The sequence below is a fragment of the Schistocerca nitens genome, chromosome 2 (genome assembly GCF_023898315.1).
Source record: "Schistocerca nitens isolate TAMUIC-IGC-003100 chromosome 2, iqSchNite1.1, whole genome shotgun sequence".
In the NCBI taxonomy this organism is placed as follows: domain Eukaryota; kingdom Metazoa; phylum Arthropoda; class Insecta; order Orthoptera; family Acrididae; genus Schistocerca; species Schistocerca nitens.
In genome coordinates this window covers 943,162,705-943,182,094 of record NC_064615.1, presented here as the reverse complement: position 1 = coordinate 943,182,094, position 19,390 = coordinate 943,162,705, and the positions used below count along the sequence as shown (strand labels likewise).

At 37.4% G+C, this 19,390-nt stretch overlaps 1 protein-coding gene across 1 annotated transcript in view; it reads left to right on the top strand.

Annotated features, from left to right (window-relative positions):
* Positions 1 to 1,452: 1,452 nt before the first annotated feature.
* The window catches only part of LOC126237270 (elongator complex protein 3), an 83,945-nt gene continuing 66,007 nt past the window's right edge, over positions 1,453 to 19,390 (top strand). Inside the window, exons 1-2 of the mRNA XM_049947197.1 lie at positions 1,453 to 1,610; positions 17,599 to 17,840. Coding sequence (XP_049803154.1) covers positions 1,592 to 1,610; positions 17,599 to 17,840 — 261 coding nt within the window. The 5' untranslated portion in view covers positions 1,453 to 1,591. The remainder of the gene's footprint in view (positions 1,611 to 17,598; positions 17,841 to 19,390) is intronic.

Genomic DNA, 19,390 nt, shown 5'->3' with positions numbered 1-19,390 from the left:
TTGTGAGGACTTTTCAGTTACTTGGGAATAACCAAACAATGAAAACCAAGTGTATTGCTTACCTCCAGAGAGCTCTTCGTGGTTGGATTGATAGGAAATCTAAAGTCAAATCACAGAAATAAAATCATACTGTAAAACTTTACAATGCATCAGAATTTCAAGTATATATAAGAAAATAACGCTTAAATAAGTCCACTTACGAATGAAATGCTATTTGTTTAAACTTTAGACTACAATCAGAACGATTAGTACACCCGTAAGTGACGCAAGTCGGTATTTTTTATCAAAACACTTCAACACTACACGGTATCAAACCACCGGAAGCGAATGTTTTGGGGTAGCTAACATGGCTGATCTTCAGTTGGGTCGGCTTCAAGTTTATGACGTCATGACAACTCCTCTTATTTTTACCTCCATGCTAATTCCTGAGGAGTTTCTATTATTCTATTCATGTCTTTGATTTATGTGTTATACTTGGATCTGCCTTTTCCAGTTTCTTGTTTTATAATATCCCACAATACACTGCTTTTATTTTCTGCTTTATATATTAGTTTGTCATTAAATAATTTTCTTGCCGCAGGCAGTACCCTCCTGTATAGTTTTTATATCAGTGATAGTACTCAAGAAACTGTGGATTAGGGCATGGTTTTGCAAAGAACTGAGAAATTTAAGTGTGTGTGAAGATTTTCTGATACCCACAGTTATCCATTTATTTTCTTAGCTGCTGCTGTAGAAATGACTACTTTTGGAAATGTCACAAACTCCTTCTTCTTTGGCTAAACTTATCAGTTTCTCACAGTCCATATTTCATGTGTGAGAGCGTCGGCCGATTCCACCGAAGAAAGCAAACTTATCAGAATTTCACCGATTGTTCTCTGAAGTCTCTACATTCAGGCGATGAGATCGGCTGCATTGGGATCGCACACGTACTGGTTTGGGAGATCGGCCGGCGTTGGTCGTTGGTGCAATCCACCGATGTCAGCTCCAATAGAACGGCAGCGACCCTGCAAACGGGACCGTGCCTAATGGGGTGCGAGTACATCTACAACTTAGCAGGGTGTCCAACTGAAAATGTAGGCCCCTAGCATTTCCCATTGGCCACCTTATACATCGATGCTTTCTTTCAGTCAACAGGAGCAGTTATCTGATCACGGAATCTAACATTAAATTGCGATTAAGAACGCATCGTTTCACTTGCACATTCGTTAATAGTTAACATGCTCTTTGTTCTTGAAAGTTTTAGCAGCACAATGAAATAATTTTTTTCATGAAAAAAATTTACATCTTTTCAAATTCACTTAATATCTACTTAGAAGTTAAGATATTTTCTGTAAACTGAAACTGAATGCGTAGTTTCCTTTTACCAATCGGTAAATTTAAATACACCGCTACGCCGGTTCTACTTCCGGGTCTGGATTACAGTATAGCCAACATCGGAGCATTAGGAGTATTATTTAATCTAAATAAACAATAAACACCTGCCCAGTCAGAAAGCGTGAGTAGTGAGTATTATTTGTTGTGTGTTGACAACATGTGAACAGTGAAGGTTTGAAAACGACAACTACCTATTTGATAAGTGCGAGAAACGAAAATGGGGAGAAACAAGAAAGGTAAGAAACTAACGAACTAGCGTAGTTGTTTTTATGTATAACGTATGTAACGAGCAATATGATCGTGTACAGTTAAATCTCCCAACCAAGTAGCAGACGCTATTTGAGATGAAACCATTTTCAAATTTATAAAATTGTTGTCACTTCACTTGCGAATTGCATGCGTAACACTTCATATCAAGAAATTTTCAAATTGTTTCGTGTATGGTGTGACGCAGTATTGGCCCTAGGTGTAGTTGCAAATTGGTTTTCTCTGTTCCTTATCTTTCAGTGTAGTATCACTACAGTATCCCCAAATAATTATGTATGCGAGTCTACAACGTAGTGCTTTCCTCCTGTCTTCCTTGTATCCCAGTTTCTGGCATTCACTCCTAACGGGTTTCCCATTTTCTCATTATCATATGTCAGTGTCTTGAATCACCCACAGTGAACAACATTCATTAAAATAGCTAAACTACAAGTATTAGCAACCTGCCTCAGTCATCTGATGTTGGCCATCAACCCATGTAACATAAAAGTAAGCAACTGGGAATTGAAAATTCCTAGCATCTGCTTACCAAGCAGCAGTGTTAGTGCATATTATGTATTATAATCAAATCGTTGTTGTTACAGTTGTAGGTAACTATTTTCTTGGGATGTAACAATTTTTTCTGAAAATATTAAGCAATCTGTAAACATGTTTCAAACTAGTGGCATTTCTGCTTAGCTACTAAGTAACATTTAAATTAGCTGGTGTAAGAACATTATACTGGTAGTGTATTATTAATTTTGTGTACAGATTAAATTCCTAAGAGTTGCTCCTCTTTCATTAATGTACTGTTATCTCACATCCGAGTGTTTTGGTTGAAAATAGAGAAGTCAGCAATATAATAAGATTCTCATATACAGATTCCGAAATATCATTTGCTTATGATATAAAAAAGTTATGGTATCCTAATACACACTTCTCATTCTGTTGTTGATTTACTTTTTGTCTGTACATCTTACCTTGCTGGTACAGTTTTTCCCTAAAAAAGAAAATTTGAAAGCTATTGAGTTTTCCCTATTCTACTAGTGCTGTGAGAATATTGTTAATGAACTTTATATGCAACCTTAGAGAACTAGTGTAAATATAGTGGCTCATTGTGGATCTGTCTCTTCTGAAACCATGCCACACTACATTTGGTTTGTTTTTGTGTGAGAGATAGTCATTCTACATCCAGTGGACAAATTTTAGGGGAGAGATTATGCACATACGTTCCTTATAGAATGGAACTAAATAGTATTAAATGTGAGCTTAAGATACAAAACATTCAAGATTTCAGGGGGCTTTCAGTGGTGTGTGAAAAATATCATATGAATTCTGAGAGTTTGGGCCAAATTATTGACTGGATTTTATATTGAAAATAAGCTGAGGAGTAATGTAAGGAGAGTGTTTGAGTTATATGCTCTACACATGGTTAAAATTTTAAGAGGATATCATTCACTGTTTCTGTGCTACCAGAGATCAGTCATGGCAGATTTTCAACCACTTTATGAAAGCAATAATTTTTTGGCAAATAAAAGATATTGAGTGTACTTTAAAAGTTGTGAACAGGTGTTTCAGTTGTAACGGTCTATAGCAGTTACTTGTGAATGTGCTAGATATTTGAATATATAAACGTGTTATCTAAAATTTTCACATCAAATTTGTGCATATTTTATGTTGTATTGCTAAGTATTGTCACCTCTAATGTTCTTCATTTTTGTTTCGTTAGAAGGAGCAAGTTTATGTGTGGTGGAGGATGTTTTGTTTGTTTTTGAGACCACCTGGATAATATTTAAAAAACGAATTTCAAAATACTATTGTTGTTCTTTTGCAAACTGTTTTTATATGTAATATAAATATCTGGAATTATTATGGAAATGGAAATTCAAAATGGAAATAAAAGGAGGAGGACTCACTACTACTCATAATCTTGGTTTATGTACTGAAATAAATTACACTGTAAGTCAGTTATGTTAGGACAGTGCAGAAATAAACCTTTATGTTTGTACTTATTGTAGTTGCTTAATTCCCATAATACATTGAAAGCCCATATATATTACTATTTCTTCATGTTCAGTTCCTCTCATTATAAATGTAAACTGTCCCCTACGTGTATTTAGTTTTATGTCAGTTTTTAATTCAGTCATTGATGTAAACTGCCCCGTATGTGTGTTAACCTTTTTGACAATTTTTAATGCTCTCCTACATGTAAGCTTATGCATTTGAAAATATTTAACTTTAATACGATTCGTACAAACATTTTCATTCAGTCTTGTATGTAAACTGTCCCCTTTGTGTGTGTAGGTTTTGACAACTTTATATTCCATCATATATGTAAGCTTATGCATTTGGAAACATTTAACTTTTGTCCTGTACCTTTATACATCGCACACCACGAGATGCCAGGGACAATAAATAAATAAAACGTACTGGTATAGATGATTTTACAAATTGAGTGTTTCAAGTTCTAGATACATGCTGGCTGATGCATACTGTTGTTTTGATTGTTGGTATCAGCACAATCAGAAGTGTGATAACTATATTTGACTGCCATGAACAGTTAGAACACAGCACATGTTAGCCCCTGTATTTGGAAATGCGTATGTTTAATAATGGTAGTAGAATTCATTTGCAGGGTAGCTTTTGTTGTGTTTGTGTGTGTGTGTATGCATGCATCCATACGTTACTAACTTAATGTCTAGCTGCCAGTAAATACAGCACTATTTTATTTATGGGGCAGTTTCTAGCTGTTGTAGGACAGGGTGTATATTTAGAATTTATTTTGTGCAGGGCAAAAATGTTTGGAAGTAAGCCCTGACTTACCACCTTGAGTAATTAGTTGCCTGGACAATTCAGATTCTCATTGGAGTATTTTTTTTTCTTTTTTTTTTAGTAATTGTAAAAAATTGACTCACTGAATTAATTGTAACCTGATCAATGAAAATTGCTGAAACCATGTTCCAATGTTCCAAATTTGAAACACATTCATTGATCTGCTTTCATCATGAAACCTTGCTCCTCACTTGATTTGAGGTGGTTTTTTTTTTTTTTTTTTTTTAAAAAAAAGGAAAAGGCCATTAAAAAGTCTTACAAGCTCTTGATGAAGCAAGGATAATAGAGTTTTTAAAAAATCTCAGAAAATTTGGATTTCTACCAGGTCAAAAATTTTGTCCAATGTGTTGGATTGAGGTCCACAAGAAACTTGTTGTTTTGTTATCCTTCTGAAATGCATCAGATGCTGATGAGCATATACTGATGGAAGAAAGAGTCAAGCCTCGTCATTTACCCTCCAGAACATCAGAAAGTTTCAATATACAAGACCCAAGGCTACGTAAACTACAAGATTTGTCAAGTACAGATAGAGTATTGAAGTAGTATTGTTGTTACTAGTGGGTTTAAGTCAGATTCATTTCTGCGATACAACAGAATTGTAGTGTGCAGCAGTGCAAGTACTGTGGAGTTTGGAGACCTACTCAGTTAGCTGAAACAAAAAATAACAGTTTGTTCATGTGTTACGAATTGAAAAATATTAACACATGGTTGATAGAAAAAGTGTCTTCTGAATTTTCATTTTCAGCCAGAATGCTCAAGAAAATCTATGAAGCATAAATATCCTGTGAATGTTTCAGCAATATCTGCTTGCAAGGAGAAAAAAAGTCCTCCAGTTTATTTGGATGGAAATGAAATTCTTTCACATGACCACAGTCTCTGGCAGCTTCAACTGTCAGAGACTGTGGTCATGTGTGTGTGAGTTGCATTTGCATGTTTCTGTGCGCGAATGTTGTTAATTTTTTATGAAGGCCTTGTTAGCTGAAAGCATACTTTCTGACAGTTTTTTTGTTGTGCCTATCTGTGACTCAGCATCTCTGCTATATGGTGAGTAGAACTATCCTTTTGATAATACTGTTACGCTATCCTGGATTTTCCATTGTATAGTTATTAATAGTTAGATTAATGAGTAGAACTACCACAGAAATATTTCTATTTTCCATATACATAATGCCATTGTTGAAATGATGGTTTTTGAATGTTTGAAAATAATATTTTCAGACTCAATTTTTTTACTTCATACAGAAGGTCTCTGAAACAAAGAAAACATTTTCTAGCACAAAGTGAAGAAGTGCTTTGAATTATTACAGTGTTTGTTGCTTGATCATGGTTCCCTTAACTTTCTTGGCAACCTCATGAATCTTCGTTATTGCCATCTCCTACTATATGATAGTGAATACACAAAAGTGTATGCGAGTGTGAGAATTTGTCACATAACAGTGTAATTTCTTGACTTTCTTGAAGTGATAGGCATGACGACATTATCATATTCATCCATATTGACTTCAGACTAAGTTAAACAGCCCTGAAAGATGAAATAATGTGAATGAGTTTCCTCACTGTAAATTAAATTCGTGATAATTTTTTAATTTCTTGACAATGACTGTGTCGAAGAGTATTATAGTTGGACAGTATGTCTTGGAAAAGAATAAGTCGCATATAATCCAAACGCAATTACTAATAATTGATGTGGAAAAAATTCACTTGTAGCTGTACAACTGACAACTAGGCAAACAGAACTACCTTTTGCATAAAACAAAAATTTGGTTCAGGAAAAATTAGAGTTTCTTCCTGGCACCACCTAGAAATTTTAACACAGTGGCGAGCACAAAAATTTGTGGATTTCATCCAGACATCCCTCTTACATTACTAATAGTTTGTGTTCTAAACGATCTTAATTAGGTCCAGACTGTCCCATTACTTGCGTTGATGATATGCAGCCAGCCTCTGCTCGCCTAAAATCTTCCAAAACTTTGAATTTTTTATGTATTGAACTCAAATTCTATACAGATTAGTTTAATTCTATACAGAATATATATGCAAAATTTCATTGAAATTGGAGGTGGTAAGTTTTGAGAGCCCTGGTCCACTTGACATTATTCTGTCTTTGTAGTTATTTCAATGGTATAATGGAGCTGCTATTGTTGTAGGCTTGTAATTCTTGGGCTCCTTTGACACTACTTCTATTTATGAGAATTACTTTACTCTTTTCGAAGCAACTGGAGAATATTTGTTCCTCCTGTGCAAAATTTATAAAAATATGTTTGAGCTTTTGACAGGTATTTTCTGTTTTCTTTAGGTATCTTGATTACTAAATGGCTAAAAGAGTGCACTGTGCACTGTCCCATTCACATTCCCCATCCAGCGGCTTCCATGGGCAACAAAAATCTGATTTTCAGTATGTCATATAATTACTGGCCGAATTAAAAATTTTAAAATGCTTAAATATACCACTGAATTTACCTGCAAAATTATAGCATTGTACGATGCACAGTTCAGGAGATATGTCATAAATGTTAAAAAAACCACAGAACTGTCATGTACATTGGAGTATGATTCCCTAAAGAATCAGGGTGCAGTTACTGTTAACATCTGATCCCTCAGCATTTTGTTTCCAGATTATTCCATTTTTTATATTTCGAAAACATGTGGCAGTAACAAGAATAAACTATCTGTTTCTGTGTTGCAGGTGATCTACTGTTTTGTGGTTCCAATTGTAATGTATTTCATATGGTCCATTCATTCGTTTCCTCTGTGAAAAGTACTAGAAGAACTGATATTTTTTGGAAAGAATTATATCTCAATCATAATAGAAGCATTTGTCATTGACAAAATTATTTTTAAAATACTTTATTCTCAAACACAGGCACATAAAATTGTAAATGAGATTACTAGTTTCGAACATCTTTAGATCATAGGAAGCAGAAGCACACTCGCATGAACATTGAGAAAACCATATTGGTAATGTGATTTTATGTGCTTGTGAGTGAAGCACTGCCTCCTCTTATGATCTAAAGACAAGCAGTGATGGCAGAATGATAATTTCCATTGCAGCTAGTGCTGGTGTTAAGCACTCACAAAGCTACCTCACACAGTAATTCTCATTTGAAATTTAATGGGCTGTGTCAGACAATAAATTGATTTACAAATGATTAAAGCTGCGTAGGCATGGAAACTCTGTTACCGAGCGCATTTGCTGAGAAAAGCAAAGGTCCAGATATCAGTTCTGGTCTGACACACATTTTTAATCCACCAGAAAGTTTCATTCAGTTACTTCCCCTCCGAAGAGATGAGTGTTGTCTTATTTTGTATATTTACACTCCTGTTCTCTTATGGAAATATCTTATGGAACATGCTCCTAGAGTAAATAATTTGTTTATTCAGGAAAAATGAGAGGTAGGAAAGTTGCATAAAATAATTTTCATTTGGTGTTTGCCCTCTAATCTAGGGTTCAGTTCAGAATGAAGTTATGTACTCTGATGTGAAGATACTCAATAAACTCTGATTTGTCATATAGCAAGAAATGGGGAATTCCTACTTATCAAAAGACTATTAAAATGTACCTCATTAGCTACTCCTACAAATTATCTGATTATCCAGTTTCAAAGACTGAATATTTCTGTTAGCTTCTCAATAAGTTGATCCCATCTCTGTAGTCGAGCAATCAGCACATGTGATTGCCATGGGGGTGGACCTGGACTCAATTCCTGGCACAGTTATATGGGGATTTTCCTGGGTGGGGGGACTGGAATTAAGTCCACTAAGCTGAGGAGCCACTTGAATAGCAAGTAGTGGCTCCAAGGTGTCAAAAGCTAACAACAGCCAGAAGAGTGGTATCCTGTGTGCAGATCTCGTGCCACTCCATGCTGCATCCGAATGGTGCCTTATGGTAGAAGCTAACAGTGGTACGTTGGCATCACTCACTTTGCTGGGCCTGATTGTGGAGTGAAGTGAATGTTGAACAGTCAGTAGGCACATAACCAAGATTGAAAGTGATAATCTTTGAGACGTTGTTTTCACTGAAAACGAACAGGAGAAACATACATACACAGATAAATTGCCTTGGCTGAGTTCATTGTACTGGCGCTTCTGCTCCACTGGTGTGAGGATCTGTGTCATATGGAGTGGATAAGAGAGAAATGGAAGTGGAATGGGTGAGTGAGAGCTGGGGGAAAATGTGGCTTGGCATCTCAATCATCCCCACCCTCTTATCACTTGCACCCCATCTTGTCATGGCTGATACCATCTCTACATACACCAGTGTCCCCTATGCCTGTGACTTAGCTGCTGTCAAAGTCCCATCATTGTACCTACCCCAAACCCACCACTTCATTGTTATACAGTTAACAAACTTTATCCTGACCCATGAATTTTTCTACTTCAAGGGGATGATGTACAAACAAGTCTTTGACACAACCAAGGGCACCCATATGGCAATGACAACTTCTTCAAGGTGCACATTGAGGAAACCCTTGTAGCCAGTCAAGATCCTAACCTCAGTTCATTGGCAATATCATCATGAACTGGACACCCAGGGCCAAGTCAAACAGTTCTATTTTCTGCACAGCCTCAGCATCTTCTTTTTCTTCCATATCATGTGGTCTTTCTCAGGCCAGCACGTCTCTTCCCTGGGCATTGCCTTCTATCTCGTTGGAGGCTCCTTATACACTTCTACATGTATCAAACCCAGAAACAAATCTGGCCACCCTTGCCCATTATGCTGAAGGCCTACCCTACCCTCCAATCATAGTGTGCAATCATATTTCCCATGCCATTTCCACATATGCCCCTAATCATCTAACATCCTGAGAAACCAACTGTAAGGGAGCATTTCATCCCAGTGTCAGTACCCAGTATTGCATGGCCAGTGCTCTGACTACCAGCTGTTTTGCATGGATGTGGTCAACTTTGATTTGTTGGCAGAATTTTAGAAAAGTCTAACTCATCTATAAAGGAGACCCTCAATGGGAAAGCCTTGACAGTCAAAATGACAATCGTAATACTAATGTTGAATACATTTGTCTCCTTCAAACCCTGTGGTGGGAATGTACATAAAGTTGTGAGCAATGGGCTCATAAACAGTACGACATGTAAGTTTGAGTTAGTCCTGGAAGCATGCTTTGATAGACCAAGTTGTTAAAGTGGCTGCTCGCGACAAGTGGGAAATTTGGGATTGATTATCAGTCTGGCACAACTTTTCACATGTCACCAATAGGTAGTATCTTCATACCAAGTCCAGCTAGCATGAAAAAGATTTTCCAATTGTGAATATGTTTCGAACTATTGAGAAAAATTTAGAACCAGTATTTGTAGCTCATTGCAGAATGATTCCTCTGCCACCAAAGGACCATGCCACGTAAGGACCATGGAGATGAGCCAACATAAATTAGGGTTTGTTGTTCCCCCCCCCCCCTTTTTTTAATTTGTGAGTGGAACAGAAAAGGAAATGACTAGTAGTGGTACAAGGTACCCTTCGCCTGCACCACATGGCGGCTTGTGGAAGATCTCTATAGGTGTAGATCAGTAACATTTTTATTAGACGTTTGAGGTCCGTTTAGCCTGTTTCATTCACTGAATTTTTATCCTTTCACCTATTAAATTCAATATCTTGTGCATTATCCAAGGATTTTCTAGTGGGCCTTGTCTTCTTGTCTATTTGATTCTCTGCTGCCTTCATTATTTCATACCTCAAAGCTACTTCTTTGCCCCCAGTTGTATTCCTTCCCCCCATTTCAGCCAGTTGATGATTGAAACTACTTTTGAACCTCCAAACAACCTCTGGTTATTTCAATTTATTTGGGTCTCATCTCCTTAATTTTGTACCTTCCTGCAGTTTCTTCCATTTCAAACAGGGGGCAGTTCATTACCAATAAATTAATTTCAGTGTTCACATCTCCTCCAGGATATGTTTTACAGTTTAAAATTTAGTTTTGAAATCTCTTTCCTGTCCACATGTAATCTACCTGAAACCTTCTGGTGTCCTAGTATTAGCAATGATGAAATTGTGGTCGATTCGGAATTCTGCTAGGCAATTTCTCATTTCATTCCTCTTTCCCAGTCTATTCACCTTCTTATTTTTCCTTCTCTTCCATTTTCTTCCATTTTCTTCCATTTTATCTGAATACCTTCCTTTATATCATCATTCTTTCTTTCAGCCTCTTTATTTTCTGCACAACTAGTGGACATATAAATTAGTAATACTGTGGTGGGCACTGCCTTTGTCTATAATAGATATTGTAATACATTCACAGTGCTGCTTACAGTAACTTACCCACATTCTTATTCTCTTATTAGACCTACTTCTGCATTGCCCGTATTTGATTTTATGTCGATGACCCTTTAGTGAGCTGACGAGAAGTCCTGCTAACATTCTATGCTAATTCTTACTATATCTAACTTCAATCTATCTGTGTTTTTAATCCTCTAACTTACCTATCCAATTAAGGGATCTAAAATTCCATGCTCCAACCTGTAGAATACCTGTTGTATTTCTCCTGATGACCATATCTTCTGGACTACCCCCATCCAGAGACTGGAAAGGCTTTTGCCACTCTTAAGGAACCACATATTTGTCCGACTTTTCCACAGGTATCCTTCCGATGTCATTGCGAAAGGGGGGGAATAATGTCTTCTGTAATAATGTTAGAAAATAACTTAAAATGAAACATGAAATAAGTATTTTGTGAAAGAAATATACCGAAAGTTTTTAAAGTATAAAATAGTTCTATTTAAGAAGAAAGAAATGAAGATCAATGTACACGGCCTTATAGCTATGCAAGAGATTTATAATACATATGATACATGACCTTTATCCAGCTATTTCAGGGTTGGGACTGGAATGGTCCTTCTATTTCGCAGAGGGCCAGCTGCACCTGTAAATAGGCCATTAATAGGTACCGGAAAATTTGGAGATAACAATAATGCAAAATTAATGATTTTTAGCAAAGTCTGCGATTTTTACATGATATTGCAAAATTTGTGACTTTTTTGTGTAAAAATATTTATAAATCTGAGGACAGCTATTTAATAATATTTGTAAGTAATAGTTATTGAAAGCTAAATTGGAGTTTTGATGTCTAATCTCCCCAAGGCTTGGATTCGTGTGAAATCTTCTAAGCTTAAAAGGACAGCCGATTTCCTGTGTAACGAAATTTGATGTAACTTTGAAAATGGGACAGATTTGGCAAAAAAAAGTCAAATTTGGCAAGAAAACACTGAATTTGGCGAGGCAGGGAATTTGGCCAAAAAATTACACTAAATTTGGCCATAAAATAAAACCGTATTTTTGCGTCCCTAGCTATTAGTTCTGTTGGATCACTGTCTCCAAAGGCATTTTAAAGCTACCACCAACTCAACCTCTCCCCTGTTCCTCCTTCCCAGGTAGGAATGTGTGTACTCCTTTTGTATGTACATAATTGCATGGTCAAATGTGCCACCGTGTTACGAAGTGTTTGTACATCATGTATCTGAGGCAGAATGTGGGAACCAGTCTGGTATGTACCTCCATGGATGTGGAAAATTGTGTGTGTGTGTGTGTGAGAGAGAGAGAGAGAGAGAGAGAGAGAGAGTGAGTGTTTGTATCCTGCAGTATATGGCTTTGTGATCGCACAATTCTCGAAGTAGTATTCCGATCTGGCATTACGCAAACACTTTAAAGCCAAGATAATGTTATGTATGAATATCTTTAATCTGAATGAAAGAGAGGAAATTCAATATATTTTGAAATTTGCTTATAACTAAGGACGAATGCAGTCCAAAGTGCTGCAAAAACAACTTGTTAAGATTTGGAGCATGGTGTGGTATCTGTATGTTAGGTGCAAACTTAATTGCTATGTTTTCCATCTGAAAATAGTGATGTCAGAGATAGGTCTTGCTCATCTCAACAAAGTTCTGGAAAATTGATGAAGTCACAAGAAAAGTTGATGGATGCCTGCATGTTAATGTATCACTGTGATATGCTTGCTCACAATATAATGAACTGTTTGTTGTGGAGCACAAAGTTACACATGAAGACTGTATTTCATTGATTAAATGGAAGAACCATTTATATTCTGTAAGGGTGGGCTCGGTGGCTGAGTGTCATACTACAGTTCCAGATGTGTGAAGCTCAATCCTCAGTCACTTTTTTTCCTACTGAAGGGGAAATTCATTTTAGAATATTATAAAATTACAAGGAAATTGAATGGCTGGGCAGTACTTAGCCAGCTTTTTGAACAGTTAGTTCCTTCCATAGGAATAAAGAGATACAGGTTGAGGAAAGTTAGAGAGGAGGGTCAGGTGGCTCACTGTCCAGGATGTGAGAACCAGGCAGCTGCAGATACTCACAACAGCTGCTCGTCAATCTGGGATATGAGTGACCTCACCCCTTCCTTCCTCAAACTATTCCTCTTTCCTGACTGAGGAACAAACTCATAAGTCCTAAGCTTGTCATCTCGCCTTTTTTTATATCAATGTTCTATCTTCTGTCACCTCTGGCAGTGATCTGCATATGTGAAATATACCAAGTCATTCCATGGTATGGAGTCTACGTTAAACTGTAAGAGCCCCTCCCTTCTCATCATCTCCCATTCCATCCATCCTATAACTGGCTGGGTGAGTCTGTTCAAAGGTCAGTGATAAACAAATGTGTATCACTGTAGTTGGACCGTGCCAATTAAAGTATTCTAAATTTTGTGTTCATTGTTCTTTGAGCCAATGGAGACCTGACTTGAGAATATATTCTACCCATCTAATAAATTCTTTTAAGACCCAAAAATGAAAAATATGTCACATCAGGTTTTCTGGTGGATCTGCCAAGTATGCAGTTCTTGTGTCTTCCTTTGGATCAAATTGTTTAAATCCCATTGTATTTCATCAATGGAACTGCGAAACAGCATGATAGAGAACACACATAGCAACCTGCTTTAGTTCAGCTCCCGCCCACAGCCTACAGGTGAAGTCCGCATTGTGGTCCCTGTTAGTTGGCTCCCTGTGCTCTCTACATTTCTGTCTTGCAGTGCCACTGTCACAGATGTACAACTTACTGACATGATCACCAGTTCTTTCGTGTGTGTTCACCAGAAGACTGGGCCAGTATGGGTGTAGACAGTAGCTAGTTGACAGCAGCCACAGTAGCAACTGCCTGAATATGTTGAACAGTTGCACTAATGAAATAATTTAGAATTTATACTATGTACACCTTTAGCAGACCAAGTAATTGCCTATTTGAGAATGAAACTTGCTCCCACTGTCACAAACCCAGAATTGGAAGATAAGAGTGGCTTCGAGAAGGAAGTTACACCATTATTATGGCAGGCCAAGTAACTTCTATTGATCGCTGCAATACCCTTCAAAGTGACAGATATATGACACTATTTTTCAACATAGTCACCAAGCATATGTAAATGGCGCTCAGAACATTCTACTGATCTTTCGATTCCTCAATGGTAGAAATCTGCTCCATGGGCACGCAGCCATTCGAGAACTGCTACATGAAGACCCTCATCATTGAAAAATCACTTCCACCCAGATGTTCTTTCAGCTTTTCGAAAAGATAGAAATTGCATGGTTGAAGACCTGGACTTCTTGATCAGCATCATCCACTTCAGTGCAGCCCTGGTCAAATTGCTGACACTATTTCAGTGTAGGCAGACTCTGGCAAGAGAGGCGCTCTGCATCGCGGTGTAGCTTGCTCGCCAGGTTTCGAGAGGGTGCATTTCTGGATGAGGTATCGAGTATATTGTTTCCCCCTACTTATACCTCCCGAGGAGATCACGAATGTAAAATTAGAGAGATTAGCGCGCACGGAGGCTTTCAGACAGTCGTTCTTCCCGCGAACCATACGCGACTGGAACAGGAAAGGGAGGTAATGACAGTGGCACGTAAAGTGCCCTCCGCCACACACCGTTGGGTGGCTTGCGGAGTATGAATGTAGATGTAGATGTAGGTGGATGTGACATTGCATTCAGTTCATATACCTTAGAGTTTCATGGTGAACCTATTTTGCCCACAAGAAACCTACTGTCCATGCATGCTTGAACTTTGGAATATGTTTACACCTGCCATGCCATTACAACCGCGAACTGTTTGTGTAACTTATTTGATGAAATCCCTTCATGTATGGTTAAAGCAAGTGTGTTTAAAAATTGAAAATAAAATAATTGGTCTGCAGGATTAGATGATATTTATTTCTCTTGTCAGGTAAATGCTTATTTTCTTTGAGATGGAAGAGGCATGATGTTTCTCTGTAGAAATGGATAGTGGATTGGGCTGGTCTATTAACTGCAGAGTTCACTCTTACTGTGTGGTGCTGCCCCCATGTAATAGAACCCAGTACATTGTCCTGGATGGTGCGTGCTCATCAGGGTCATGTCTGTCATTAAGAGTGCACCAGGCAAGTGTGATAGGAGAGCCCTTGTTCTCTGTATACGTAAATGATTCGACAAACAGGTGAGCAGCAGTGTGCAGCTGTTTGCTGATGATGCTGTGCTTTACAGAAAGGTGTCTTTGTTGAGTGACTTTGGGAGGATACAAGATGACTTGGACAAAATTTATATTTAGTGTGATGAATGACAGCATGCTCGAAATGTAGAAAACTAAGTTAATGCAGATGAGTAAGAGAAAGCACCCCATAATGTTAATGTACAGCACTAATAGTGTACTGCTTGACACACTCACACTGATTAAATATCTAGGCATAACATTGCAAAGCAGTATGAAATGATACGAGCACATAAGGTTGATAGTAGAGAAGTGGTTAATTCTGGTTTGTAGGCAGAATTTTAGGAAAATGTGGTCCATCTGTAAAGGAGACTACATGTAGAAAACTAATGCAAACAATTTTTGAGCCCTGCTTGAGTATTTCGGATTTTCAGTAGGTCATAGGTCCCTCGAACAAAAAACCGTGCCCAGTTCTTGGAAAAAGGCACAGGTCACACCTCTCAACAAGAAGGGTAATGGAAGTGATCTGCAAAACTACTGTCCAATATCCTTGACATCGATTTGTTGCAGAATCTTGGAACATATTCTGAGTTCAAACATAGAGGTATCTCGAACAGAATGACCTCCTCAGTGCCAACCAGCATGGATTTCGAAACTATCAATCATATGAAATCCAACTTGCACTTTTGTCACATGACATACTGAAAGTTTTGGATCAAGGCAATCAGGTAGATTCAGTGTTTCTTGATTCCCAAAAAGCCTTTGACTCAGTACTGCGCCTGTGCTTATTGTCAAAAGTATGATCATGTAGGGTATGAAGTGAAATTTGTGACTAGATTGAGGACTTCTTGGTAGGGAGTGATTAATAGTACAATCAGGCTTTTTGCAGATGATACATTTATCTATAATGAAGTACTGTATGGAAGAAGCTGCATAAATATTCTGTCAGATCTTGATAAGATTTTAATGTGGTGTAGAGACTGGCAACTTGCTCTAAATGTTCGAAATGTAAAATTTTGCACTTCACAAAACATAAAAACTTAGTATCCTTTGACTACATCAGTGAGTCACTGTTGGAGTCAGACAACTCATACAAATATCTGGATGTAACATTTTGTCGGGATGTGAAATGGAACGCTCACATATGTTCAGTCGTGGGTAAAGCAGGTTGTAGACCTCAGTTTATTGGTAAAATATTGGGCCAGCACAATCAGTCTACAAAGGAGATTGCTTACAAATCCATCATGCGACTGCTTCTAGAGCATGGCCCAAGTGTATGGGACTTAAACCACATGGGACTAACGGAGGACATTGAATGTATACAGAGAAGGGCAGCATGAATGGTCACAGGTTTGTTTAATCCATGGTAAAGTGTCACAGAGATGCTGAAGGAAGTAAACTGGCAGACTCTTGAAGACAGGTGTAAACTATCCCGAGAAAATCTGTTAACAGAGTTTCAAGAACTGGCGTTAAGTGATTACTCTAGGGATATACTACAACCCCCTATGTATCGCTTACGTAGGGATCATGAGAATAAGATTAGAATAATTACTGCATGTACAGGTGCATTCAAACAACCCTTCTTCCTGCACTCCATATGTGAATGGAACAGGAAGAAACCATAATGAGTGATACAATGGGATCTCATGGTTGTTTGCAAAGTATAGATGTAGATGTAGATTAAAGAAAGACAGTGAAGCACTGCAGAGATTTCTTACTGGTAGTTTGATCAACACACAAGTACTATCGAGAGGCTTTATGAACTCAAATGTGAATCCCTATAGAGAAGACATTCTTTTCACAGAACACTATTGAGAAAATTTAGAGAACCGATAATTGAAGCTGACTACAGAATGACTGTACTGTCGCCAATCTACATTTCAGTAAGGACCATGAACATAAGATAAGAGAAACTAGGACTCATAAGGAGACACATAGACAGTTGTTTTTCCCTCACTGTTTGAGAGTGCAACATGAAAGGGAGTGACTAGTAGTGGTACAAGTCACCCTCTGCCATGCACCATACAGTGGCTTTCAGAGTATGTATGTAGATGTACATATACATAATTCTTACCACAGTACAGCTTGTTGGTTTCATACATACATGAGGGATGTATACTGTCAAGCTTTATGGAAGAGCGGTAAACTATGGAATTTCTTCCGTTGCCTAAGGAATCTGAACTTCTACATAACATCAAGCAATTTTAACAACTTGTTGCAAGTTAAGAACACCACATCCTGCACAAACTTGATTTGACTCTTCAACACTTGACACTCCTGTTTAATTACACAGAAGATCCAGTGCATGAACAGTAACACAAGTGGTATTCCTCCAAAGAGAACTGAAACATTTGAACTATAATCTTATGTTGATGATGTTATGTACAGATCCCAACAAACTACTGCCTGCAGGGAGTTGGAAAATGTCCTCTTACATCATTCATATGTGTAAGTAGAACACTTTTGCATTCCTGACAGTCAGTAGTTATGACATCTGAAAATAACTGTGGTTACAACTGATGATTATCTACTTGATCATGTTGTAGTGCAGGTTGTTTTAATTTATAAGCAATGTTTTTATTCATATATTGCACAGCAGATTGGATCATAATTTATGATCTATGTGATACAGATACAATATGTAATTTTATAATCATGTTAGGTGAGACCCTACTACTCTGCTGTTTGGTGTTTGGAATACACTAAATCTCTAAATCAGACCTTACATTTCAGTATACAGCCTGAGCAGGGAAGAACGCATGGTGATTACGATTGGTGAGGTAATTCAAGAACTTATCAAGGCTCATGAAAATGGTAAAGATGTAGATCTGAATAAACTGAAAACACGAATAGCATCAAAATATGGTTTAGAATCGTCGCCACGATTGGTGGATATTATCGCTGCTGTACCTCTTGACCACAAGAAGACTTTGTTGCCAAAATTGAAAGCAAAACCAATCAGGACTGCAAGTGGGGTGAGTAATGTAATATTTAATAATGTTCAGAAAACATTCTTTAGAAGTAAGTTTGTGTAAAAAATAAGAAATATGTTTGTCACATTCAGACATACTCCATAACCAACCAACATTTGAAAATTTGTACCAATTCCGGTATTCCAACCTGGGCCACCTGCTCACTAGGCAGATGCGCCAACAACTGTACCATACAGGCACAGTGAATGTGCACAAATCCATGGACTACCCGTAGCACACCTTCCTCCTCAATCCAAATTCCCATGCATGCTTCAGTGTACTGGTATTCCCCCCAAACTTGTACAGCATTGCTCCAGCTATATTGGAATACCACCTCACCATCAAATGAAATGGGGGACCTGCCTGAAACCCAGGCATAGGTGTTTTAATAAAATGTAACTTTATGGTTCCAGAGATCTTTCCAAGTCTTTAGTTTTATTTTTGCCAAAATTGCATTACACAGATTGTGCACTATGGCATCACATATCATTTTTAATTTTATTTTGTGATTTTGTATGCTCTTGATATATTGATGAACTGTCAAAAACCATTTGATATCAATCTGACACATTCCAAATTGGAAGCAGAACTGTAGTGTCACCATTATTATTAAATATTGTCAGTGCTTGAAATGTATCAAGCTGCCTGCATTTAGGAGTATGTTCCCCATCATCTTGTAAGAAGTACATCCTCAGTTTAGCTCTTGGTTTTGGGGGACAAGGTAAAAAAAAAATTAAGAAGGTAATGTGTTTTTTTTTGCATTGATCAGCTATACTGCAGTAGGGGAACTCTTTTACTGTCTTGTAAATGAATTTATGATATATTTCAGCATTAGATGAAACATATGCCTACCATTAGTTTTGACCCTTGGTAAGACTCATCAGATGATTTGAACTAGTACTTGTGAAAGTTGTTATACTGTGATAAGTTACTATTTGATGTTTTGAAATAACCTGATGATTTGCTGATAAGTTGAAAATGATTAATACTGTTTGTGTGGTCTGAGGCCAAAAAATATAATTTAAAAAAAAAATCACATGGATTTTTCTTTCTTTTGAAATCACACGTGTAGTTTTGCTGTATCATTAATACAAGAGAATTGAAGTCTTAATAAATGCCGTAACGTTAATACCGGTCCTTCCTTTTCAGTTCATAATTTACATCTCTCTTATTGTCATGGCGTATCCACGGTGCATTTGTATTTTGTTAATTTCTCAGTCCTGATTTTCTGAACTGGATCAGCTTAAGACCAGAGAAAATGTGTCCGTACTTTCATAGTCAAACCCGCTGGCTCCTCCCCCTCCCTTGCCACCATCCACCCACCTTGCTCCCACATTTTGTTAAGATCTCCTTACTTCTTAGGCTTTAGTTCTTATTCTATCAGTTACAGAAGTAAAGTGCTTACTTTTTAATGTATTTTCCACTCTGCTTATTAATTTCTATGCGTAATTTACAGTGTACAATTTTTTGTATTTTATTACTATATGTGAATTCAAAATTAATGAATACAGTTTATCTGTCACATGCCGAAGTATACTTGGTATTAGTGTTAT